A 26,275-nucleotide genomic window follows, 5' to 3' on the forward strand; every position below is an offset into this window, starting at 1 on the left:
TTTTAATGTCACCTTGGATCTGACAATAGACCGGTCACAACCCCATCACTACTCCAACGCACACTACACCCTCAACCGCATTATTGGGGACCATGATTTAATTGACGCCTGGCGAGCCCTTCAGCCGCAAGTTCGGTAGGGTTCCTGCTCCTCTACTGCTCATTCCTCCTGGTTGTGCATAGACGGATGGCTCCTCACTAAAGTGTTAACACCCTGGCTGTCACACGCTTCTCACCTCCCGCGCACATACTCCGATCACTCACCTGTCCTCATCACGCTCACGCCGCCTCATGAAGAATCATCCTATATCTCCTGGCCCCACAGACCCTATTAGATCCAGTATTCAAGACCGAACTAGAGCAGGAAATACCAGAATTTTTTTTTCCCGCAATGACAACTCAGTCTCATAATATTCGACGGTCTGGGAGACCTTGAAGATCACCATAAGTGGTATTTGTATTGTCAAAAGTGGGGGTGTCTTGAAGGATATCCGTTCCACACTTCGAAATTTAGAATTGGAGCTTAAGCAAACAGAATTGCAGATACAGGCTACACCCACTTCTGAACTGAAAGCGCATTTGAGAGACATGCTCACGGACTACCAGGAGATGGCCGAAGGGTAATGTAAATTCAGGGGGAAATACCACCAAGTGCGTCGTTATGGAGAAGGTAAAAGGCCGGGGAAAGCGCTAGCATCCTTGATTCCCCCCCCAAGCTTCTCCAATATTGTCCTCGAAATCGTTGACCAGGAAGGCCAACTACACAGAAACACCACAGATATTGTAGATGTTTTCAAACGTTGTTACAAAACCTTGTACAAGACACACAGAACTTAGCCCATAGACTTCACCCCTTTCTTCGAAGATACTGCCATAGCCCGGCTGGGAGACAACCAAAGAGAATTCCTCCTTGCGCATCATGAGGACAAGGAGATCATATCCGCTATAATGCAACTACAATCCGGCAAGGCCCCGGGACCTGATGGCCTCCTGGCCGAATTCTACAAATTATACCGCCACTTACCCATCCCTGTGTTACGATATGTCTTCGAAGAGGCCCGTGAGACGGGCATACTACCCCAAACAGTTCAAGAAGCGCTCATCATCTCCTTGCCAAAACCGGGTAGGCTAGCTTCGCAGTGCGACTCGCACAGGCCCCTCTCCCTCATTAACGTCGAAGCGAAGATCCTAGCTAAACTGATCGCAAATCACATCAGTCCCCTTATGCCCGTTCTGGTCCTTCCCGACCAGTCGGGGTTTGAACCAAGCAGAGGCACATCTCATAACCTGCGCACCCGGTTTGCGGTCCTCCACGATATCGACCCTGATATGAACGCTGCGGCCATCTTTCTTGATGCCACTAAGGCGTTCGATTCGCTGGAATGGGACTATCTTGCTTTTGTTCTGCACCGTATGGGTTACCCGGCCCTTTTTTGGCCTGGATAAATCTGTTGTACACTGTCCTGCGGGCCACCGTGATCGTCAATGGCGCTCGATCCTCCCCCTTCACAATAGCCAGAGGCACTCGACAGGGGTGCCCTCTTTCGCCCCTTCTCTTTGCTCTGGCTATTGAACCTCTGGCTGCTAAAGTCCGGCAACACTTCCGTGATCATGCTCTCATCTATCCAGAGACACAATTACTAATCTCCTTATACGCTGATGACCTCACCCGTTATCTATGAAACCCGGACGAAAGTCTCAACCTTATTCTCAGGTTACCTCTTCTATTTGGTCGCCTCTCTGGGGTCAATATCAATTGGGGAAAGTCCCAGATCTATCCCCTCACTGATGCCACTATGCGTTTTGAGCCTGACTATCCACTTACATGGTGCGACGATACACTCACATACCTTGGCATAGTCATCACTCGCAATCGTGAGGAGCTGATGAAGGCCAACTATGGACGTACACTTGATCTAATAACTGAAAAAATTACCAAATGGATCACGCTACCCCTCTTCCTGGCTGGAAGAGTTGCCCTGATAAAAATGGTGGTCCTATCCAAATTGCTCTACCTCTTCATTAATATCCCCTACGCCCCCAGCCGACATTTTTTAAAAGCTGCAAAAACAAAACTCATACACCTCATTTGGGGTGGGAAACAAGCCAGGCTGCTCTGGGACACTCTCACATGACCCTTTGATGCCGGAGGATTCGAAGTACCGGATCTGGAGTTATACTTCAGTTGCGCTCAGGCTCACTTTGCATCATACTGGATACATCCCCTCTTACATGCCCCATCTTCAGATAGAGGACGGATATATGGTGCCAACCCCGTGCACTGCCTACCTGAGCACCCCTGCCGTCCCACGGCGCTTCGCCACCACCACTGTACAATGCACCACCAGCGCGTGGCGCAACCTAGGTCGATTGCTGCAATGTTCCCTGCTATACTCTCTCCTCCTGCCCCTCCTCGGAAGACATGATCTTCCGGTCACACACGAGGGAGGCTGCCATCGGCTCTTTCGGAAACTGTCTTTCCAGACCTGGGGGAAACTCTATATTAGAGGAACTTTTTGCACCAGTGAGGACTTCTTCGGCTCCACATCTCCTACCCCACTAGAACAGTTTTTCGATGTCAGACTGCGGCAGGATGTGAAGGCCCTCACACCCTGCTTCCCAAGGGAGGCCCCCATCATGTCTACCCTACATGCCCTTCTGCAGCAAACTACCCCTACACACGTTGTGTCACTACTATATTGCACCGTTCAGAGAGACCGTACATACGGCCCCCCCGAGCCAAGGAGGAGGGCTCCACCCTCACTGAGGACCAATGGTCCTTCTGCTGCCGACAAACTGGAAGCATCTCCGCCAGCAGCAGATTGCGCATCATTCATTACAAATACATTCACCGTCTTTACTACACGCCTGCACGCTTGCATTGTCTACACCTCCACGACAATGACCGGTGCGGTCGCTGCGGGAGTCAAGGAGCAGACTTTAGGCACGTTGCCTGGGACTGCCCGCCCATTCGCAGTTACTGGTCGTAGGTGCTAGCAGAGCTTGACCATATGTCTGGGCTACATATTCCCGATAACCTCCTAACCACACTTCTAGGCTACACTGAGACACTGGCCGCCAAGGTACAGAGGTACGTGTCCCTGGTGCTTCTTCTCGCCAAAAGGCGGATCGCTTGCAGGTGGGGAAGAGGGAGGGCACCCAAATTCAAAGACTGGCTGCAAGATCTTATCTACTGTCAAGAGCAATTACATATTTATGCAGAACTCCTACCACTTTCCTCCCACCCACGTGATATATGGGCCCCCCTCCAAATGTTTTTTTTGGAACACACCACCGCGACACACTCAGCCGCTGACCCTTGCATTAATGAGGATGGGGCACACACCAGGGATGTGAACTGATGCATGAGGGATCTCACTCAGGCCAGGGTATAATGCCCAAAGGGGCGACAGTGTAAAGGGTGAGATCACTCCTTCAATCAACGGTTGGCATATGTCAGCATACACGGGCATCTTCCACCTGCAAATATGCTTAAATGGTACTGTTGTTTTCTTGTTTGTTCTTTGGACCAATATGCTTATGACCTTATGATGCTACTAACTCAACTTGTCCCAACTGACGCGGCCGGCCCGCTGTGGTTGTAGGCGGCTTGCTGTGTATCCTTCCCCAGCCTATAGTGCTTTGCTGAACATTACTTTGCGTTGCCGGCCCGTTCAGGGATGTAGGCACCATGCTGTGGTCAATACTTCTTACCTCCAATAAAGGTTTTTGAAAATTAAAACAAAAAAGTGTTTCAACGTTGAGTCTGCCTTCTCAACAAAGAGGTGGTACCAAGCAAAGGGCATGACCACTTAAGAGGACTGTAGGTCACCAGACAATCCTGTGGATCACATCCCTACATATCTATAAATGACAACACTTGTACTGACCACCCAACTTCAGTAATCAGTAGTTTCTAGACCTAAGCAAATAGCATATTTGGCAGCATGCTGTTTATCATGTATCATCTGGGCCAAAGAGTCCCTAAGATCTTCCAAGAAGCCAGCAAGATCTCGCTGGCCATGTCCAAGAGGGCATGTGCATAGAAACCCAGAAGACAAACTGCATTTATGAACTACAGTACTAGACTGGTAGAAGGAGACATGTGGTTCAGTGAAGCATCAATTCTTGTAGATTCTCTATCTGGAGTAGTGGTTGGAAAGGAGCTTAGATTCACATTACTAGTCGAGGCCTCTGCAATAAGCCTCTTTGGGGTGGGGTGCTTGGAGAGGAAAACTGTATCATCTGACATTGGTTTGTGCAGTCTGGCCATCTGCCTATTAACAGGTGGACAAGAACATGGTTTTGACATAGCAGCCACAGTATCTGTGACGGCATCGTTAAAAGCTCAGAGGTCGCTGGCCCATGCTGCAGAATTTTAGTCTGAACATTTGTTTTGGTCTTGATAGAAAGTAGCAGGAATTTTAGAGTCGCAGCTGACCTTCAAATAGGCCTGGGCCTAGTTCGCGGAGTTTTGCTATGTGGAACTCCGCGAAGTTACAAAAAACCTCTGCGAAGTTCCGCGAGTGGCGGAGTGCAGTGCGAACTGCAGTTTGTGCTGGTATTCCTGCCGCTCGGGTAGAAATTCTACCCGAGCAGCAGCTCGCGCTCGCAAACTTACCGTTCGCGAGTGTAGAAAAAACTCCGCTGCACACCACGAAGCAGAGTTTTCTACACTCCACGAGCTCCGCGGAGAGCAGAAAACACCACCCAGGCCTACCTTCAAACCAGCACTGCAAATAAGACACTCTCTTCCACAAGTGGCCATAGTGCAAGTCAAGTGCCATCTCAGGAGAGAGATCGAGCCCACTGCATTGTGTAAATCAATATACAAGGCATCAGTATAACGAGGGGAAAGCAAGCCATCCTAATCACGATCAACAGCTTGGGGTGTCCTGAGCTCTGCCGTAGTGTCAGAGTCAGAACCAAGAAGATAATGGATCCTTTGGTAGTAGTTGTGACCTAGTTGAGGCACTTATTAGAGTCAGGCTGATTGAAAACCGGCAGTGCTATTTTATTCCATAGTGTTACATTGGTGAGACTAAAGCTAAAGTCAGTAAGGGGTCCGACACTGGTGTCTGCACCGGATCATCCTCAAGCACTTCTGACTTTGGTACCAGCGCCTGGGTGACAGGAACCAGCCTGGGCTGGAAATTGGACTGAAGTAGTCTGTTGCGGCATCGGTACGAGCCCAGTAATGGGTCCAATGGGATAGACTGCATCAGGACGGGACCCATTGGCAGTAAAGCGACTGAAAGTCCCTATGGTTCCATGGAGCCCAAAGGCACACCGGAGCAAGCCGAAAGTGCACTGACAATTTGCAGCATGGCTTCTTCAAAGGCCTCATTCTGCTTTGGGGTTGACTGAGGAATTGGTTCCAAACTGGAGACCTCAAAGGAGTGCGACTGACAGTGTGATGTTCTCATGCCATCTCTTTGGAGTCACAGTAGTGGGATGGGATTGAGCTCCACCTCGATTACTTATGTTTGTGTTTAGACTTGGATTTACTGGAGGACTTTGATGGCAAAGTTGAATGGTAGAGGGAGAAGCAATGTGACAGAGTGTGGGCCTGCAGCTCAGAGTGTGACTCGGCCTGCAGCTCAGAGTGTGACTGGACCTACGTGAAGGCTCCGACAACGACATACAACTTCGCTTCCCAATCTTGGATCGCCTTAGGGTGCATGAGGGAGCTTTTCTCACAATACTTAGTCGTGTCCCAAGCCTAAACACACCTGGTGAGGGTCTATGACTGACATCGGATTCCCGCAGTCACAGCATGACTTGAAACCCGTCTTTTTCGGTGGTATTATTGTTCACTAGCACATTGTGAGATCATTAAGAAGCTATCGGAAAACAAACATAAATGGGAGTGGAGATCAGATCAAGCGCACACTGGTGATGCAGTACTTGAAGAGGCACTCCCCAGACGTAGTTCTCATTCAGGAATCGCACTTGAGGGGCAACAGCTGTAAAGCCCCGGACCGCTTTGGGTACACGATGGTTGTGCACTCTGGGTTCACATCCGGAGCGCGGGGAGTGGTTATTCTGGTGCGCAGAGCGCTACCCCTAGTGATCACAGGCACTTGGTCAGACAAGGTGGGGTGTTATGCCGTGGCTGCGGGTAAGTGGGAGGGGCGCGTATTGATATTTGGGTCCTGCTATGTACCGCCGGGGCTCCAATCGTGATACTCCCTCAGCTCTGTTCACTTATTACAGACCTCCCCATGGGCACTCTGCTTCTCGGAGGCGACACCAACGCAGTAATGAACCCGGAAATGGATAGGTCAGGCTCTCAATCGAGTACAATGGGGGAACGGGGCCTAACAGACTTCGCGAGGGCACTGCGCAGGCACACAACCCTACACTGAGACAATATACTTTCTACTTGGCAAGGCATGGTTCTGTCTCTAGGATTGATCATCTGTTCACGCACACAGACAAAGTAGGTGACTTCTCTATGGCCCAGCATATGGCGAGGGGGATATCGGATCACGCCCCAGTCTGTGCTACTCTCAAAGGCCCATTAATTGACAGGGCGGCCTTCCTGCGGATTAATGCGTGGAGACTGTGCGATCCGACAGTGAGTAACAAACTGAGGGAGGGGTCCGAGCTTTACTTTAAAGAGAACAGGGGGACGGTCCAATCGACCATCACACTGTGGGAAGCCTACAAAGCGGTGCTGCGGGGACAGGCATAGACGTTAATAGGGGCCAAAAAGAAGGAAGAGACCCTGCAATGTAGGCAGCTAGAGCAGGAGATCAGCCAGATGGAGGGCGAGGCGGCATTGCTCACAATTGTGGAGGCGCGACACCAGCTGGCGTTGAAACAGCGAGAGCTGCGGGCCTTGGCGGGCAGGGAGGCACAGGCGTATGCGCTGCCGATCCAGCATCGCCTCTATGATGTTGGGGATAAGGCCCTCAAACTCCTGGCATGGTTGGAAAAGCGAGACAGGGACAGATCCTGGGTGGTTGGAATCCGAGACTCGGAGGGGTTGCTTCGGTCTGCTAGTCCTGATAACGCAGAGGCATTTGCGGCACACTTTGAAAAGGTGTACGCTCTAGTTAGTACGAGATCAGCGAGTGATTGCGAGGAATTTCTCTGGGATTTTGACTTGCCAACGGTCCCCCCCGGAAAAATATGATGGCCTGTAAGCAGACATAATGGTAGACGAATTGGGTAAGGCTCAGAGTTCGCTTCGGCCGGGGAAGGCTTCCAGACCTAATGGGCTTCCGGTAGAAATGTAAAAGAAGCAGGCATTGATCATCCTCCCCCCGCTCTTAGAGATGCTGCAAGAAATGCGAGAGAGGGGGCGTCTCCCGGCTGACCAAATGGATGCCACGATCGTAGTAATATACAAGGAGGGCAAACCAGCTGACAAATGCAGCTCCTATTGGCCAATATCCCTCATAAATGTCGAGGCGAAGGTCCTGGCAAAGGTGCTGGCAGACAGGGTGCTGTCGGTAATCCAAGAACTGGTGCATGTGAACCAGTCAGGATTTATGCCGGGTAGAAGCACTAGGCACAACCTGCGGAGGCTCTACGGAGTTCTGCATATGACGGAAGGGAACGTGTCTCAGCAGACTGCGTTGATGTTGCTTGATGCCTCCATGGCCTTCAACAGTATAGAATGGCCGTACCTCTTCATGGTCCTTCAGAGGATGGGGTTTGGCCCCTCTTTTTGCAGCTGGGTCAGACTTCTGTACGAGGAGCCCACGGTGCGAGTGCGGGTGAATGGTACTCTGTCTAGATCCTTTCGGCTTCGGAGTTGCACGCTCTTGTTTGCCCTGGTGCTGGAGCCTCTGGCTCACTGGGTTAGAAGAGATCCCAAGATTTGGGAGTTGCAGGCGCAGCAGGATTGGGAGGAACGGATTTCTTTGTATGCCGACGACATTTTACTATACCTAGCGAGGCCATATTATTCTATAGCGAGGATCCTTCACATCTTTAAGTTGTTCGGTAGCTACTCAGGATACAATATTTATTGGTCAAAATCGGTAATCTTCCCTCTCTCGGGCCCTCCCCCTAGGGTACCGTGGTGCTGCGCGGCTCCGGTGGTGCTGGGTGGATTTAAGTATATAGGGATTTTCATTACCAGGGATCAGAAAGACTTCCTAGCAAAAAACCTGGGGCCCCAATTGGAGTACCTCACCTCCAATGTCAGTCATTGGCGTTCACTCCCACTCTCTCCTGCGGAGCGGGCGGCCCTCTACAAGATGTTGATGCTACCGCGGCTACTCTACGTATCAGGTACCACAGCTTCTTTTTAAGCGTATAGCGCAGGAACTGCAAACTCTGCTGTGGGCTGGGGGGGTCGCCGAGAATTGCCTTACACAAGCTGCACAGAGGGGTCTTCCATGGGGGGTTTGCACTTCCAGGTGTCAGGTTTTATTACTGGGCTTCCCAAATGCACGGGATTAATGATTGGGTATATGTCGGAATGTATGAGCCGGCATATAGAGTAGATAGGGCAGCGATGTCGCAGGACAATTGCGAGTCCCTTCTGTATTCCCAGCGGATGGGCCAGGACTGGCCGGAACACACTAAGGTTGTGGTCCAGTGCTGGAGGGACGCCAATAAATTGCTCAGCTGGGTGGGGAGATTGACAGCCAAAACTCCGCTTTGGGCGGGAGATCCCCTTCGAGAGGTAGCCGGGCTATCTGGATTCAGGGGTTGGCGCTTAATAGGCATTGAATACCTGGGGGATGTATGGAGGGGAGAAGCTCAATGCATATTTGAACATCTACAGGAAGAGTACAACATGCATGACTCGCAGCGCTACACACACCTGAGGCTCTTACATGCCCGACGCGCCCACATCCAACTGGGGGTCTACATTCTGGAATATTCACCACTGGAGGATCGATTGCTGTTGGACCCCATACAGGGGAACTAACCTCTACAATATACCGCAAACTGATTAACAACCTCCCGGATTCCTTGATCTCTCTTAGGGAAGCTTGGGCTAGAGACCTGGGGACTCTAGACGATGAGGACTGGCAGGAGGCATTCCAGAGTCCTAGAGGGGTGGCTATGCGCGTGCGATTGAGGCTGGTACAACTCAAGATACTGCATCGCACCTAGTACCCTCGCACCCATCTCTATTCCTGGGGTCGTGTTCCATTGGCGGGGTGCATCAGGGGGTGCGGGGAGGAGGGAACCTTCATACACATCTTGTGGGAATGTCCCACAATTTGCATATTCTGGCAGAGGGTTACGGAAGTTATGTCGGAGGAGGTGGACACGCCTGTCCCCCTTGAACCAAAATGACTTCTCTTAATGATATGGGGGGAGGCAGACTGGTCCAGGTATTCGAGTATATGGCTAGCACTGTCAGCGGGGGTGGCAAAGCGTAACATCGCCAAACATTGGGGGGTGTCGGCACCCCCTCTGATTGAGGAATGGAAACGTGATCTTGATTGGTGTTAAAATGCGGAGGAAACAGTGTACAAGAGTGGTGGGTGTGCCCGGAAATGGAAAAAGGTGGGGAAGATACAGAGGGCTGTTGGAGGCAGCATAGTATTGTGACAATGGATGACGTGGGAGCCTGCTCCGCCCGAGAATGTATTGCTTATGTATCTCTACAAATGGAACTTAATGCACTCATGACATTTATGCTGTGTAATGTGATTTCTCGAGCTTTTGTTAATAAAAAGATTTTTAAAAAGAGGGAGAAATAAAATGGGAGTGGAGCTCCAGATCCGTGTTGGAAGTCACAGAAATAAATGAACTGACATTGGCACACAGGTGTGGCATTTATATGCAGCTCCTCTCCAACTCTGCCAGGGTGGTAAGGGGCCAGCATAGAGCAACACAACACTGCCTAGCAATGTACAAAACCACTGCTGTGAAAAACATTTCCAGATCCAGTCTGGTGTCTATGAGAAAGTTATATTTCTTTCTGGATCCGCATTTACCAATGTTAACTATTGGCTGGATTGGGTGAAATTAGCTGTAGCAGCTAGGGTGCCAAGCACTGTACCTCACTTACTTCACATAATGAAAGAACCTTACTTTGCTGGGTCTGGTCACCAACTCTATAGCAGTGTTTTTAAGCAAACTTCAAATTTGAAGGGGTCATCCACTAAATGAGGTCACAAAAGATCTTAAAACCCGACCTGACACTATCAAACAAATGAACATTCTAGAATGCCAATTGTTGGTCATTGCAAGCGAGGCAGTGCTAGTTAAAGAGAACTCTTCCTCTACACTAGAGAGTTCAAAAATGAAGCATGTGATGTAACAAGGATTGGCAATCTGAAACATAAGTTTTGGAGGACATAAGGACCAATTAGTTTCTAGAAGGCTGGCTCTAATAGGATCACTCGCTCGCTGGTAACCGCATACATGCATTACACTGCCTCATCCGGGATTATCTGTTTCTGAACCACGATCTCCGTTGCGACCCAGAAGCAGGAGTCTCATATCATAAGGTGCAGAATGCATGTCTGTAACGACACACCCGTCACTTCACCCAGCCAGGTGGCTTTGTCTAATCAAATCAAACTGGCTAATAATAGACTGCTAGCTCTCAAAGCCAGAGGCTGTTTGACAGCCATTTTACAGCCGCAGGGACAGCTTTACACATATATTTCGAGGTATTTACAGCCTAAGATACACGGGAACATACAAATGCGCCCTTCGAAATGTGCAATAAAAACAATGAACACATAAAACAAATGGGGCAAAAAATTGTCGATGAATAGGGCTTACAGCGAGTTTGAATGTCTGGGTAACACCTGGTGCAAACATTTAGATCTGTATGTTTATGCAGGAAGACTACAGATAATCCAAAAATGTAAAGTAATGGTCTGAATTTAACAGAGAAAGAATTTTGTAAACTCTGTGTTACCCGAAATTCGTGCTAATTCCTAGAGAAAAATACTTCCTAAAAGAAAATACATTTAATGTGTGTTTAATTTCTTTTTTCAGGAGCACTTGATGATAGCGAGAACCTACTGTACGTGTAAGCCGATATATGCACAACAAACATACTTCAGAGGAAGTATGGCAAAACCCAAAAATATATTACGTCTTAAACAGTTCTGATAATTGGTGACTTATTTTTATGTTACATTACCAATTAATTGGCCCCTTAGCGATTTTCGATTAAAGCCTTTCTATGATTGTGGATTGTCCATGGTGAACCTTCCGTCAACCGGTCCTGGCCCAAATGTCAGTCCAGCATGGAGTGAGATTTCCCCGTTCCATGAGGCCTTGCGACCTGACATACAAATTCATGAGGAGTTAGTATCTCTTTGTGGTGTTTCTGTGGTTTGCATCACAGTGAGGGTGTGGGTTTATTGATCCCCTGCCTAAACTCTGTCAGCTATGCAGGTGTATTCCTTCGCTTGAGGTCTTGTTGGAGCCCTCACTGCACGGTGTGGTGAATTGCCCTTTCCTATGTGTTGTTCGAGTGACTTTTGGTAGTCGCAGCGGCCTAAGTTGATAGCTGCCCTTTTGTTGGTGTTCTTTAGACAGTGGCCGAAACGGAATACGGATACTAATTGCCTGTCCTGTTTTTTGGTTTTAGTAGTTAGCAGTCTTTAATAATTCATTCAAGCTTTGAGTTCCTTTCTGCTGTTTTTGCTTGGCTTCCTCAAATCTATCAGGTGTTGTACTCTGCACCCCAAGCCCTCTGTTCCCATATTTCCCTATTTTGGTGACCTATTTGTGGTTTCCCAGATTTCTGTTTTTTCCAATTAACCTCTCTCGCTGTTACTTGATTCGGGTATGTTTTGGGCTCCTTACATGTAAGTTTTTTCTCTCTAATCTTCTGTCTGGTGACTGATGAACAGTGCTGTGTGAGAGAGATGGTGGTTGCAGTGATGTGACTCTCTGCAAGGAAACAATGTAGAGGGTTAAAAATAATTGTAAGGCTACCTGCCCCATAAAGCAAATATTCCTTCACATTTTTTAAAATTAGCAGTTAAGTGGGTAAATGCTCACCGTAGGAGCTAAAAAAAAAAGTTTTATATAGCGCTAACATGACCACTATAACCTAGAAACCATGAAGGTTTATTAAATAATTAAAGTGCGATAAAACAAACAAAAAGTTGGGTTATTCAAAATGCAAGTTAAATCAAATATAGGAAATAAGCATAAGGCTCAGTCAAATGTTGCAAGAACCTGACCTGAAGTGAAGCCTCTGAGTAAAGTATTTTAAGTCCCTAGCAAGAGACAGCCTAACAAGAGTCTGCTTTCAAAGTTTTGGGGTAACCCAGATTGACTCACCTTCAGATTTTGGGTCTTTTATAACAAAGTGCACAGTAAAAGGCATGTAGTCAGCATAAAAATGAACTGTACAGGGAAAGCAGAAATGGGGTCATCACACAGCCCTGTCGCATGCCCCATGTCAAGTTAAAGGCTGCCGTGGTCTCACTCCCCCTCTCTCTCACTCACCCTCAGTGCTCCCCCCCCAGGCCATATCGTTCACTGGCCGTTATGTCCCTGTGCATTTGCTGCAAAATATCAACTAGGTAGTGTTCCACTCCCATATCTGACAAAGTGCTCCACAGTTTGGCTCTGTTAATGGAGTAAAACCCGGAGCTTAAATACGTAAATGCCTGCCTTTTTTAGCCAATGTGCACTTGCTTATTATAAGATAAAAGTTCAAGGCCTGCTCCATTCTCAGACCCAGCCTGAAGCCAAAGACTTTAGCTCAGACAATACATTACGATCCTCTGCCCATGTCTGCAGTCGTTCCAACAAAATTCTCCCCATAACTTTAGCGATGGAATTAATCAATTAAGTTGGGTGATAACAGTGGAGGTTTACTCTTAGAGCCCTTTTTTTTTTTTTAAAAGAAAGAGGACAATTGTGGCGGGTCCAAAATTTAGGTGGGCCAATGACTAGGAACACATTAAGGACATTTGTCAAAATTGGGGCCCACAGCTCAGATGTAGCCTTGAACAAATCAGCAGGGATCCTGATGGGACCTGGCACCTTGGTGGCGGGGCAACCGCCTAGTAGTGCAAGCTGGACCTCGCTAAGTTCAATCTCCGGTCCAGCCGGAGGGACTGACCCTGGCAAAAAATCTGGAGGAGACCTGGTCGAGCTATCCACTGCTGGCTTACAAGCAACTGTAGCCTTAGCAAGGGCGTCCGCATAAAGCTCTTTAAAGTGGGCAACCCAAACATCAGGAGGGATAACCACATCCAACCCTGACTCATTGCTACTGGTAAAATAATTGTGGCTGACCGTCACCAAAATGCCTTAGTGCCATGTGTTTAACTAGCCTGAAGTAGGGCAGAGAACGCTTCCTGTCCGATAACTGCTCTCCTTGCTTTCAGCACATGACTAACCGCACCTGGCACTCTGCACATTCTCCTGCACTCTGGGGGTCTCTTTAAGGGACACCAATAGCTGGTTGTGTGCTTCTGTTCAGTCAGCGTCAAACCATTTGATGCTTCTTTCCCGATTATGGTTGGGAGGGGTCAAGAGTAAATTAAGGATAGTCTGGCAGATCCTTTATAAAAACTGTCAGTTACCTCCTGCTGTGTTCTTCAGCCAAAGGGGGTACTAAACTGGTCATGAATGAAGCAATGTCTACCTTGGAGCACTTCTTAATCCACCCTTCATTTTAAATGTATTGAAGAGCGAGAGAGAGGATTGCGTGTAGTTAGGTGTTTGGTCAAGAAGGAAGCATGCAGGGAGAGACACAAGAGCATGTGATGACTAAGTGGCGAGTACCTCAAACTAAAGTCCACCACCGAGCCCCTCAGGGGAAAAAGTAAAAAAGATAGCGTCAATCTGACTAGGGGTGCCTCTTCTTACAAAAGTGGGCGACACAATAGGCTTCAGCAATAGTGAGTCGAAGGAAAACATCAAATTGTATTTCACATTAAGACTGCTGAATTCGTCCCAGAGTGGACTGTGGGTGAAAGGATCCCCCATATTGTCCAACAACCTACAAACCAAGGACACAGAAAACTGACATCTCAGATTGAAATCCCCCACAGCATCACCACATAATTTCGCTGTATATTACTTACATAGTCATCCACGTCACCAATTATTCATTAGGGAAAATCAGCCATAGAGGTATCAAAACATTGATATAAAAAATTGATATAAAACATTGATATAAACATTGATTAAAAGCAACTGGGTTATTAATCACTGTCAGAGAATAAGTTGGTAGTGTGGGGAGCTCAGGTACATCCATTCAAGCTGTGCTGGAAGCACAATAGAGACAACAGAGCCTGTAAGAGCACGAGTGAAATACGTGGCGTCACCATCCAAGTACAAGGGTTCAGTAAGCCATCTCTCCTGTAGACAGATGACCGCATGAGACTTCACACACTCATGACAATCAAACCTCCCCTACTTACTGGCCAAGCCCGAAACATTCCACTAGGCTAGAATGGGGTGCATACTACCTTGGATGTAATGTCCCCAGTCGAAAAACTAATGGACTTACTAAGGGTGATGTAACATCATCACTATGAGAAATGCTACATGAGGGCAGGGAAACATCTACACCTGATTGCCATGGCCTGATTCCCCTCCTGCGTAATAGCCTCCTCGGCACCACCAGATTGGAGTCAAATGATCTACTCCCTACCAACTGTCAGCTGAGTGGGAATAAGTGGAGCAGGAGGTAGTCAGTCAAGTTGTTGAATATTTTGATGATTTAAAAAAAATATATATTTTACTCTGTATTATGTATTTTTATGTGTTTTATGAGGTTTTACCCCCAAAAAACATAATGAACACAAACTTGTGCAAGCTCTCAGCGTCACAAAAGTGTGGCCGTTGCATAATCTGCAAAAATAAGTAAATAAATAAGATAAGAGCCAGGCCCACAGTTTTATTCCGAAGCCTACAGATGGCAATATCGAAGGTCGGGGTGCCATGTATCAAGAAGACTGTGTAGTGTTGATTCTACTGTGTGCCTATTTATTCCACCATCAGACACTTCCTACCATTTTAGCTCATTGGTGCAGGTTCCTTTTAATCTTTGCTTTCTCCCTTCGTCCACTGTTTGCCGTCTTTCCCTTCCTCATTTTATCCCCCTTTTGTGTTCTTGCTTTGGACATATGTTTTGTGAGGAAACATAAGTGTTGACCCCAGAATAAGAGCTGGTGGGCCCCACTGCCACCACTGGCTCAAATTAAGCACTGAGAATGGCAAACAAAGTGAAACTGCCCACCCCGTAAAAATGCTGCAGGCGCCAGATTTTCATGGGTCGGCATGCAAACAAAGCTGTTGTTATGCAGCAACCTCATAAACCAAAAGTGTGGGCAACTCCTGCTTTGCATGGACATACTGCGGATTTAGCCTATTACCACAACACCAAATGTGCAGAAAAGCTCCCAAACGTGCAAGTTAATCATGCAATCAAGTTCGAGCTGCACCGCTACTGCCAAATGCCCCAGCGATACGCATGCTACTTTGAGCCAGCACTGGCTTCTTTGCCAACAGCAAATTACAGTCTGGGGAATTTTTTCAACTTCTTGCATTGAAAGTAGCGGCTCAAAAACAACATGCATTGTAATGCGGTCTAAAAAAAGTGCAAGACTGTCTAAAAGAAATGTATAAACGCTGCTAAACACATGTACAATCAAAAACTAAAATGCCATTTAAAAAAGCAAAGAGAGTGAGAATGAGTCCTTTTTATTAGGTCGAACCTGAGCCAGCACGCATGCGCTGCTCTGCGAGGCTTCTTGTAAGCACTCTAAACTACTCTGTGTGGATTCTGGCTTCCCCCCACGCATAGGATTGGCTTTTGCATGTGTCTTTCAAGAATGAAAGCACGCAAATGGCTAAAGGCGGGTGCATGTCCCACCTCTTTTTGTAATGCTGACTACCACGGCGTTTTGCTCTCGGGTGCGAGCAGCATTGTGCAGGGTGGCAGCTGCATTTCTCGTGGGTCAGGTTATACACAACGCGCCATGCTTTCACTTGTTATGAGTTGCGACTTCCTGTCGTATAGCATTACAAGCAAAGATCGACCGATGAGCGCAGGAGCAGTGAAAGGCGACGGAAGAGCTCACTACATTGGATGCAGACAACTGCCAGGCCACCTTAAGGTTAGTTGACACCCTAGAGCACACTCTTGGTTTGTAAGGTCCTCTTTTGTCATTGTTAGGGCTACTCTGTGCCTACGCATGTTGTACAGGAGTTGAATAACTGGACGTGACATGGCAGATTCGAACGGTTTCCAGAAGGCTCCCAATATTTTGCTCACAGGTGAGAATGTGCATCATAGGTACTAACAGCAGATGGTATTGAATTAGTTCACGGTAAATTGTGTTTGACTTTGCATAGCTGTTGGCGTGGAAAGGATAGGGCTGCATCGAAGTCCTGTAAATAGCAGTCCAATATACTGCACAAGCTCTGTATGCGTTCAGGACGGCACAGCAGAGTAACCCCTCGGTTATCCCAACTCTGCAAAATATTTTTAGTTATGTTTTCTTGATACTGGCATAATTCGACTGCATCTCCTCGAGACGAGTCACACTGTTAAAAAAGACTCGTAGCCAATTAACTGCAGAAAATCTAACATTCTTGTTGTTGATTAATCAGAAAACAAATCTGCAACCTTTTGAAATCACTCAAATTATTTCATATTTATGATACGCTATCAGAATTTGGAGTGCATGGCACAGTTTAACGGCCAGGGTTGTGCGACCGCCCCTGTTCTTGGCTCTCGCACTGACCAGAGTGGAGATTACAAAGCGTATCTGATGTGTTGAGAAATGTGACTGGGAGTCTGCCGTGGGGTGTGTTTCACCCAGGTCCTTGGTGCATGTGGTACGTCTGATTCACCTGGTGCTCATTACGCTGTGAAGTTTTTACTTGCTATGTTGAACGATCACTCTGTGGCCCTGTTGTGTTTGGGTATTTGCTCATAATTAATTTAGTCTTTACATTCAGATTTTGTGTCTTATTGAATAACCCATGTGTATTTTTTTGTTATCCTGTTGTGATGATTAGCCATAGACTGGCGGCTAATCTTGTACTTCTGTGTTAAATTTCGGTAGTGTCTGGCTAAAAGTGTTCTGTTTGGTCCGTGAATGTTGGGTTTGGTCTTTGCGCTCAGCAGTGTTAGATGCTGTTGTATCAGTTATATTTTGGAATAAGAATGATGTGTAATGGGCATGAGAGTGTTCTGTCAAGTGTGTTTAATTGGTTTCATTAATATTTCCTATGTTTTCCAGGTGCGAGAAATATGGTTGTTTGCGTTGGAGTGTTTTATATAATCATATCTGTACTTTTTTTTTTTTTTTTTTAAAGTGTCACATTGACAACTGTATGTTTTTGATGCTGTGCGTGTGGTGATACAATTAATGGTCTGAAATATTAGTAGTATTAGGATTGGTTGTATAGGGTGTTGGTAAGTTGTTGGAGTTTATTTCAAGCCAAATTGCATTATTAAGCCGGCAATCACATTTGAACAAGCATTTACAATGCAATAGGTCTCGCAATTGCGAGATTTTGAGTTGTTGGCATTGTAAATGGCAATGCCTTTTATAATATTAAAAGGCATTGTCATTTACAATACCAAGGCACGAAGCTGGATCCCCACCTGCAAAGGTGGCAGCTCTGGCCGTTAGGCCACATCCTCTACCGTACTTAATAATGCAAGTCATGTATGTGTGATCAGTGCTGGGCCCTATCCGGTGTAACATTCAGATTCCCATCGTGGCTTGGGAAATGATTGGAATAGCGAAGATTCATAGTTGTCTTCTGTAACAGGCAAGGGAAAGTCAATCGGACAGATCTGCTAGTTTCCAGTTGGTGGCGAACCACTGCTTTGTGAGGGTGTGTGAAGTGAGGATTACACGTTAGAGCCCCTCTAAACACAGGCATGCAATTACAACTAAATCAAAGGTAGCTATGAGGGGTGGTACCGTCCTGTCAACAGCCATGGGAAGGAGCAGCCTGTGAAAGAGCACTGCGCCAGGATCCAGTTCTCCAGATTTCTTTTTATTCCGGGTTACAGGGTCAGAAAGAGCGGTCTTTAATTGCAGCACTTTAACTACAGCTGTCAGCAGGGCAGTTGTTCAATCCTTAAGAAGGATGAGCCCTGCAAATCTGGGATTGCTGTGAGTGCCCTAATGAGACTGAAAGGGGCATTAGGATGACCAGAGGAAGAGACGGAAATCCAGAGCCTCTTATCTGATTCTTGAATGCAGTTACGTTTACAAAATCACTAGGGGTACAGCTTCTCTGAGCTCTCCTTCCCACACGCATTCTAGAGACTATGAGGTAGTTTTCTTCCTCTCTACATTCATGGTTAGAGGATTCCCTCCCCGAAGCAGCGGAACCGGGTTCGAGTCTTGGCAGGGACGCTCAAAACACCTATGATTCTGGGAAAATCATTGAAACCCCCCGTGCGTAACAAAAAGCGCTCTGATACCTTCGGGTCTAGTTTGCACTATATAAAGCACAACAAAAACTTATAATGTTAATCACCCAACTCCATGGTACTCCTTTAGAGCATGGCAACCCCTGCTAGCTACCCCGCCACTCGATGACATATATACTTGTTCCCTGCAAGTTGCGCACAAATTTCTGTAGCTGATGCTTTAACCACACGTGCATTATACTCGACGCACCGCATCCCTGTGGCTGGATCCTGAGTGCACATGAGCATCTCTCAGAAGATTCTGTCGATGTGCAAACATTAACAAGCAGACGAAGTCTAACTGCGTGAGGCACGGTGAGCATCCTGCAAGATGAATGAGGGCAACCCCAGGCTAATTGTGGTCCTCCCTCCTGGCAGCGTTACCACAGGCTGGGAAGCGGCGCACACGCCACCTACCTCACTCAGAATGTGTGTCGATGGACACAGTGGGTACTCTTGGTCCCGGCCGAGGTGCCTCAGGGTGCGTCTGGATCAGGCTTCATCTGCCACCACCCTCGCCTCAGCAGCATCACTCTCTGGGGTCGCTGTAGCTTTAGAGTCATGTGCATCTCCACATCCGAGGTCCCGGCTGCTCAACGCAGCTCCTATTGATCCTCTGCCTTTGCTTGCCTACCGGTAGCACCATAGCGCTGTTTATATTTGCATCGCGCTTTCACTTTCAGTGAAAGCGAAAGCACGATAAAAAAATAAACACATGCGCCCTGTCTCCTTTTGGGAGGCCCATCAGGACTAGATCTCAGATGCTTGTTTACATAAAACGCCTCTGAGATAAAAAAAATCGCTTCACGACAGCCGTGAAGCAGGAGACCCAGTCCAGATGGGTCGTCCCAAAAGGACAAAGGGCGGTAACACAGGAGCCTCATTTTCAATCGGAAGCCTCCGTTTAGCATAAATGGTGACGCTACCCAATGAAAATGAGGGGCGGGGCTTCAAGCCCGCTTCTGAAATATACTCACCCACAATATGTCTCGCAGACGAGAGCAGCGCATGCGCGCTGCAACGCAGGTCTACGAGACCTAAAAATTGTGGGTATTCGTATGACATTCAGCCCATTACAATTAAGTGAGCCATACCTTTGAGTTCACATTTGTTAAAACATTACGGTTGAGCTCACTGATTTGATATAAACGGCCTTGTACATGAGCGAAGTATAGATAAAGAGGCTCTTCTGTGTTTGAGCTGCACGGCGATTTGTACAATTTCTTTCCAAATATCTCTCGCTAAACACTTATAAGGTCCCAAAGGCGAGACCTATTGGCTATGCCAATTCTTGTTTCATCTTGAAGTGGCCAACACAATGTAACTTTCTAATACACAGTAGCAGCAAGAAAGGCTGGTCTAAGATTAAGTTTTGTTTCTTAGGGATGTCACTAAAATACGGTTTCTTCTTCCTTTTCTTTCCTTCAGTCTTGTGTGCTTGGATTAAAGGTGCAGGGTTTAGAACCATGTTTTAGGTCTGATCTACATATTTTATATAGTGTAGAGAAACAGAGAATATTAAAATCATAGTTGATCTTCGGTTTTGTTTAATTCTTTCACCAATTAGTGAAATGGTTGGCTCATAAGAATTTTGGCCAATATGTACTATCACATTTACTCACAGAATGGGTAAAACTCATTGAGGCATCAGCCCCCTTTTTTAACAAGTCAGTTTTTTTAGCAGGTCAAATGCCAAACACCCTAGGCTTAAAAAATTAAATGTAAGGTGTAGTGACCGGCGCATGTGAAAAGAAAACGGTCATCATGCGCATGGGTTACTGGTGAAAACATGAATCAGGAATTTCCGCGTACCAACAAAATTCATAGCTGCAAGGTGTCCTATTGTTATGTGTGATACCTTCTGCTAATCTAGGCTTTTTAGCAAACTGCTGGGGGTTTTGAGCCCATAGATAAAATGTTAACAGCAACAATTCAAGTCCCAGAATACAATGTGAAGGCTTTTAAAAGGTCAGGACTGACTTAAAAGTGAGATATTTGCCATGGGGACACTTGGCGGCGATGAGTCTGCACAACAGCAGCGGCAACTTAATGTAGTCAAGCAAAGTTTGAACAAAAGCAATGGTGGGCATGCTTAAAGCATCAACTTTCAAGTGCCTTAGAATGCAAGGATACAAATGAATCTGGTGTAATTCAACATTTTAAAAGATTCACAAAGTACTATGCTGTTGTCAAGGTTGATCACCCCTACAATGTCATAACACTCGGCAAGGAGTAGGAAAATGATACCCAACTGTGTCCATGAATTTGTTTATTAAAACATTTGAACATAGCACTCTTTTTTTAATCTATTAATAGTTTTGTAAACCAGGCAGAGTCCTGACAGACTGAGTCTGAGAGTTAATGCGATGTAAGAGACGGTAATGAGATGACAGTGTGAGCGAGCATTCAATACATAGACTTTCTATGCATACTAAAGTCTAAAATTAATTCTTTGGGGACACTGCCAATCGAAAGACACAACATACCCTGCATTACTTACACTGTAAATTAAATATGTGCTATTTAACAATCACTGCAAAAAAAATAACATTTCATAAACACTGGAATACAGTTATTGTCTATTTTGGGGGTAAGACAGCTGAGAAAACACTGATAAAGAATGGTTTCAAAAGGTTTGGAAACACTGAAAACACACCATTGAAATATTCCAAACAATAAACACTGAAAATAGGACAGCCTGTCTATAATGTAAAATGAAATGCCGCATACTAGTGTGGCACTTTATAAAACAATAAAACACTTCCAGGCGCTAAATATTCATATAGCAGAGCCCATTATTCAAGTGGTTACTTTATGAATGCAAGGCCTAGGACTGACAGGGCTGCCTGAGGAGGCCCAGCTGAGAGAGGTTTGCTGAAAAAGGCACATCACCCTTGCTTACTTACAGCTTCTCGGTGAGAATGAATGATTCTGAGGGAATTCAGTAAAGGGCTTCAAGCCCCGCCCCTCTTTCCCATTGGCTGGCGTCACCATTTAGGCTAAACGGTGGCCAGCCATTGGGAAAGAGCACTTTGTGACGTAGACATTTCCATTTTTCAGACGGCCCACTTGGACGGGCTCGTCTGACTTCCTCCCGTCGCAAAAGGTTTCTTATCTTTATGGGGCCATGTGTTTAAATACATGGCCCCATAAAGACAAGATATCGTATGCAGAGCAGTCCTCCTTCACTTACGGGACCGCGCGTTTTTTTTTCTAAAGCGACAGCGTGTCTACACGCCCATGTGACCGGGTTGCCGCACTGGGGACTGAGAGCAGAGCCGGGGGCTGCCAGCCAGGAACAGGGCTATTGCTGGGAAGCGGTTAGATCTCTTATGTTTCTGCCTGCAAGTCGCACGTTGCTTTTCTCGTCCGTTTGCTTTTCTCAAACCTGCACCGTCTGTGTGGCATCCGCCCACCTTTTTCCTGTGTTGTTCCCCCCCATCCGTGCCCGCCATATTGCTTTCCCCCACATGTGCCTTACGGGTTGCTTACGCCTCCACCCCGTACATCTGTGTTGGTTCTGCTGTCACCTGCGCCCCCATTTACCGATAACTTTTCTATCTAAACCCGGGCACCTCTTTAATTGTAATCTTTGCCGTTAGGAATTCAGGTAATTGTGCTCGTTTTCTGTGAGATTTTGGGTGATTTTAGGTATGTCAGAAAAGTATGCGAGAGGTCGTGTAAACTTTTACGTTGCTCCAGGCAAGTGAAAGAGAGCCGGGGAGACCGGATACTGACAATAGCCAGATTCTCCGAGGGTCAGCAGTGGCGCAGAAGAGAGAGGGGGGGGGGGGGGTTGTGCCCTTTGTTACGCACACGGCCCACCATCACCATCTTAAAGAATTACCAGTCAGTGCCCGTTCCTCAAACTGCTCACTGAGCAAGTTCCTCGTACTACCGGTCAGTTCCAGCGCCCCACAATGCCCTCCGGTGCATGTTTCCCGTGCTTCCCACCGATGGTAGCGCCTCACGCAAGGAGCTAGCGCCATATCGTTCACTGACCGGTAGATCCAGCGTCTCACACAGCTTTGCAGTGCCATTCGCTCATGCTGCCCACCGGATTCCTGGAGTAAGCATTAATGGAAGTCCTTTACGCATCCCGTCAATTTCACCATCTCAGACTGCCCGCCAGGCCAGTTCCATTCCCATTTTATAACACAAACCCCCAGCTCCAGCAAATATTGCCCATCATGGTCAGATTTTCACAGCGACCCAATAGTTCAGCTCCTCATACTGCCTACTAGTGTTATCTTTTCACAGTGATCCCCAGCCAGCTCTTCTGATTGCCCACCAGTGTCATCTTCTCGCACTGACCCCCAGTTTCAGCTCCTCATTCTGCCCACCAATGCCAGCTCTTCAAAGTGACCCCAAGTTCCAGCTCCTCATATTGCCCACCAGTGTCATCTTCTCACACTGACCCCCAGTTTCAGCTTTTATTGTTCACCATTATCATCTTCTCACACTGACCCCCAGTTTCAGCTTTTATTGTTCACCAGTGTCATCTCCTCACACTGACCCCCAGGTTCAGCTTTTATTGTTCACCAGTGTCAGCTTCTCACACTGACCCTCTGCTCCAGCTACTTTTACTCCTCACCGGTGTCAGCTTTTCACACTCACGCCCAGCTCCAGCTCCTCTTACTTCCCCCGTGTCATTTTCTCATACTGATCCACAGTTCCAGCTTCTCATACTGCCCACCAGTGTCATTTTCATATGCTGACCCCATGCCCAGCTCTTATTGCCCACCAGTGCCAGCTTCTCACACTGACCCCCAGCTCTAGTTACTCGTACTGCCCACAGGGCCAGCTTCTCACACTGATCTTCAGTTCCAGCTTTAATTGGTCACCAGTGTCTTCTTCTCTCACTGACCCCCAGTTTCAGCTTTTATTGAAAATGCAATAGGTCTCGCCTTTAATTAAGTTATTCATTTGCTTTGCTAATGGTATTGTATAGCAAAGCAAATGGCTTTAAATTAATTAAAGGCGAGACCTATTGCATTTTAATGCTTGTTGTTATTTCCCTTGGTCTGAACTTTCTTTTCTTTCTTTTCCTTACATCCTATGCTGTGGCTGAATATTTAAATGAGTACTTGTACTGCATGAAACTAGAAAATGTCAGCAAGCACAAGGGGGAGAACACGACCACTGAGGAAAACGTGGAAATATACTTCTGCAGATTAAAGTGCCACAATAAATCAATCGGCTATAAGAAATGGAGCAAGACTACATACATAGTAAAATACAGCCAAATAATATTCGACCACAGTTCAGATCCCAAGGATTCAAGTTACCCATTTGTAAAGGATTCTATAAATGTAAGTGTTCTGCAGTGACTGATGGATTTAGAACCGATTGGGGATAAAGTGCAGCAATAAACTAGATGTCAACCCCATTTAAACTTCCCATGCTTACCACAGGCAATAGACCAATAGACCTGAGAGTCTGGTGTCTGATGGAGGATGCGATAAGGCGCGACTTTCGACGTGGAGTCTAGTACGGCATCAAGCGTTCCCACTAGAATACCTGCAATAGATAATAAAAACATGTTTTGAACAGCGATCACAGTAATTGGTTGCCAGGCTACATTTTTTCACAACAAGCCAAGCTGAGATGAATCAAATCTCTGCACAGGCTGCCAGCCTCTGCTGTGTGCAGACAGATGTTTAAACCACAGGCTAAAAGGCCATATGTTGTAGAAGAGAAGGTCATGTAGCCTAAAAAGAAATTCTTTAGAGAGATTAGTTGGACATTTTATTTTAGGATGTTAATAAAGCAGCAACAAGCAAGCAAATCTGCTTTGATGGATGAAAACTGATGAAAACTGATACACTGAGCCCTCGTCAGGTTATAGAAATATAGTAGGTATTATCCGGCGCCAGGGCAAATTTAGTTGCATTTTTCCTGTTGCACTAGCAAGAGTGTTAAAACAACACAAGCCAGCAGAGTGAGGTCCACAGGGACACTGCAACCTCCCCAGGGGTCAACAGACAAGCTTTTTGAACCAGAAAAGAATAATGTCTATTTCAAAATGATAATATTTTTACATCAAAAAACCTACATGGTACATATTTTACTAAAGTTAGGAACAGTAAATGTACAAAATTCATGGAAGCCAATGGATGTTGGAGGTTGTAGGGTGGATAATGGGGTTCGTTGTTATTATGTGGTTGCTGTATTATTGATTTTGTGCTTTGTTGCTGTATTGTGTTTTTCTTGAGCTTCATTACAGTTGTCAAGTTGTATTACTGAGCTGTGAGCAACTGCCGCTTTAGTTGGCCATTGTGAAGTGATGTTGTATTTGGTTATTCTCAAATATGTTGCTGTGCAATTTTGCTCTGCTTTTTGTGTTGCTGTTTTGCTAGTGTTGTGTTGATAATATAGCTGTCCGAGTGTGCATGGAAGGTTAATGTAATTAATTCAATATTCCCAGATGTGTTCTGGGTCACTGAGGACATAATGCACTACTTTAACTCACCCCTCGCCAAAAACAAACCAAAAAAATCAATGTCATTGATCTAAAGCCTCAATAGTGCAGATTAGCCAATGTTATAAAACGGGGAAAAGATTATGGGGGTTCTCAAACAAATTTCTTATACAAATTTTGAAAAATGATGTTTAGCTTAGACTAAAGAAAAAAATACATTGTACAAATCAACACCAATCTTGGCATGAAGAGAGAGACCAATGCATTGTGTGTGCTTTTTCAGATTTAGTGTAAATGTGGTCAGGTTTTTTTAATAATGCCCCAAACGGTGAGGTTAAGATAAGACAGAAAGTTCCTGGGTGATTCCCAGATGGGTAGAAATCTCTCCTCCATTGCATTCATTTTTTTTTTTAAATCTGATTTTGTCCAACAAATTCATGTTTCCAGTAGTTGGGTAAAAATATTATTGTTAAAACGAATTCAACAATTCTGTTTGCCATTAATCTAAATGTAAGAGAAATGTATAACTGGACATCAAAGAGCTTTGAGCGTCCTCTGCTGATTGTTAATTGCCGTCTCTGTTCTCTGGTTAGGTAACACCTGACGTCCATTGTCTCAAAACATTCAAACAGTTTAGTGAGCTTCCAAAAGAGAAAAGGCTTTTCTCTGTCCCAGGAATTTCAGTGACAGCACCAAGACTAAATGGTATTGCTCTTCTATTAGTTTTACCCAAAGTTGTCCCTAAAATGTAAACACATCTGTCCAAAATGGCTCAATATCACAAATTCTGTTAGCGTAGTTCGAATGTAATCCTCAAATACTGAACACCCTTGTTATTTGTTTTAATATATCCGGATATTAGCAAATGAAACATTTAGGGGGATACTTTGCGATAACGTATGTTAGCTTCTTGGGGTTGCAGTGCAGGAAAGCCAACTGACCAGATATTTTGAATCTCTGACACTCGCAGGTAACAAATAGGCATTTACATATATATATATATATATATATATATATATATATATATACACTCGATCTACCAGGCAACTAGTGGAATATTAATAGGCAGCTTCTCTCTTCACTTGAGGAGCCGATTAGCTTATTTAGTGGTCTGAACAGAACAACAACAGAAGTTACAGCAGAAGTAAATATTGCACATGCTACATGAGGAAGGACAGGTTACTCTACGTGCTTGTCCCGCCTACTATACTCACTCCATGGGAAGTGGCCTTAATAGGAAGTCCGCTGCCTATCTGCGCCCACATTGAGTGCGCTACTCAGACTGGAACAGCTATTGTCCTTCGTTCTTGCAGTTACTTATAATTGTTGTTAGAATCAAATATTTATGCTTGTTTTATTTACACAACTTGCACTTTGTAATTGGGATGGTGCTTGAAATACCCTTGTATAAAGCGGCAGGTTATTTTTTAGTTTGCTTTTGACATTTTTTGGTGATCTAATTGGACGCTTAACATTTAGAACTTTCACGCTTATTTTAGCTAT

General features: G+C 46.0%; 1 protein-coding gene across 1 annotated transcript in view; it reads right to left on the reverse strand.

The window, feature by feature from the left end:
* The window catches only part of TBC1D8B (TBC1 domain family member 8B), a 765,078-nt gene that overhangs the window by 542,996 nt on the left and 195,807 nt on the right, over positions 1-26,275 (reverse strand). The window contains exon 2 of the mRNA XM_085608029.1: positions 23,761-23,871. Coding sequence (XP_085464155.1) covers positions 23,761-23,871 — 111 coding nt within the window. The remainder of the gene's footprint in view (positions 1-23,760; positions 23,872-26,275) is intronic.

Source organism: Triturus cristatus, chromosome 5_2, assembly GCF_964204655.1.
Source record: "Triturus cristatus chromosome 5_2, aTriCri1.1, whole genome shotgun sequence".
Classification (NCBI taxonomy): domain Eukaryota; kingdom Metazoa; phylum Chordata; class Amphibia; order Caudata; family Salamandridae; genus Triturus; species Triturus cristatus.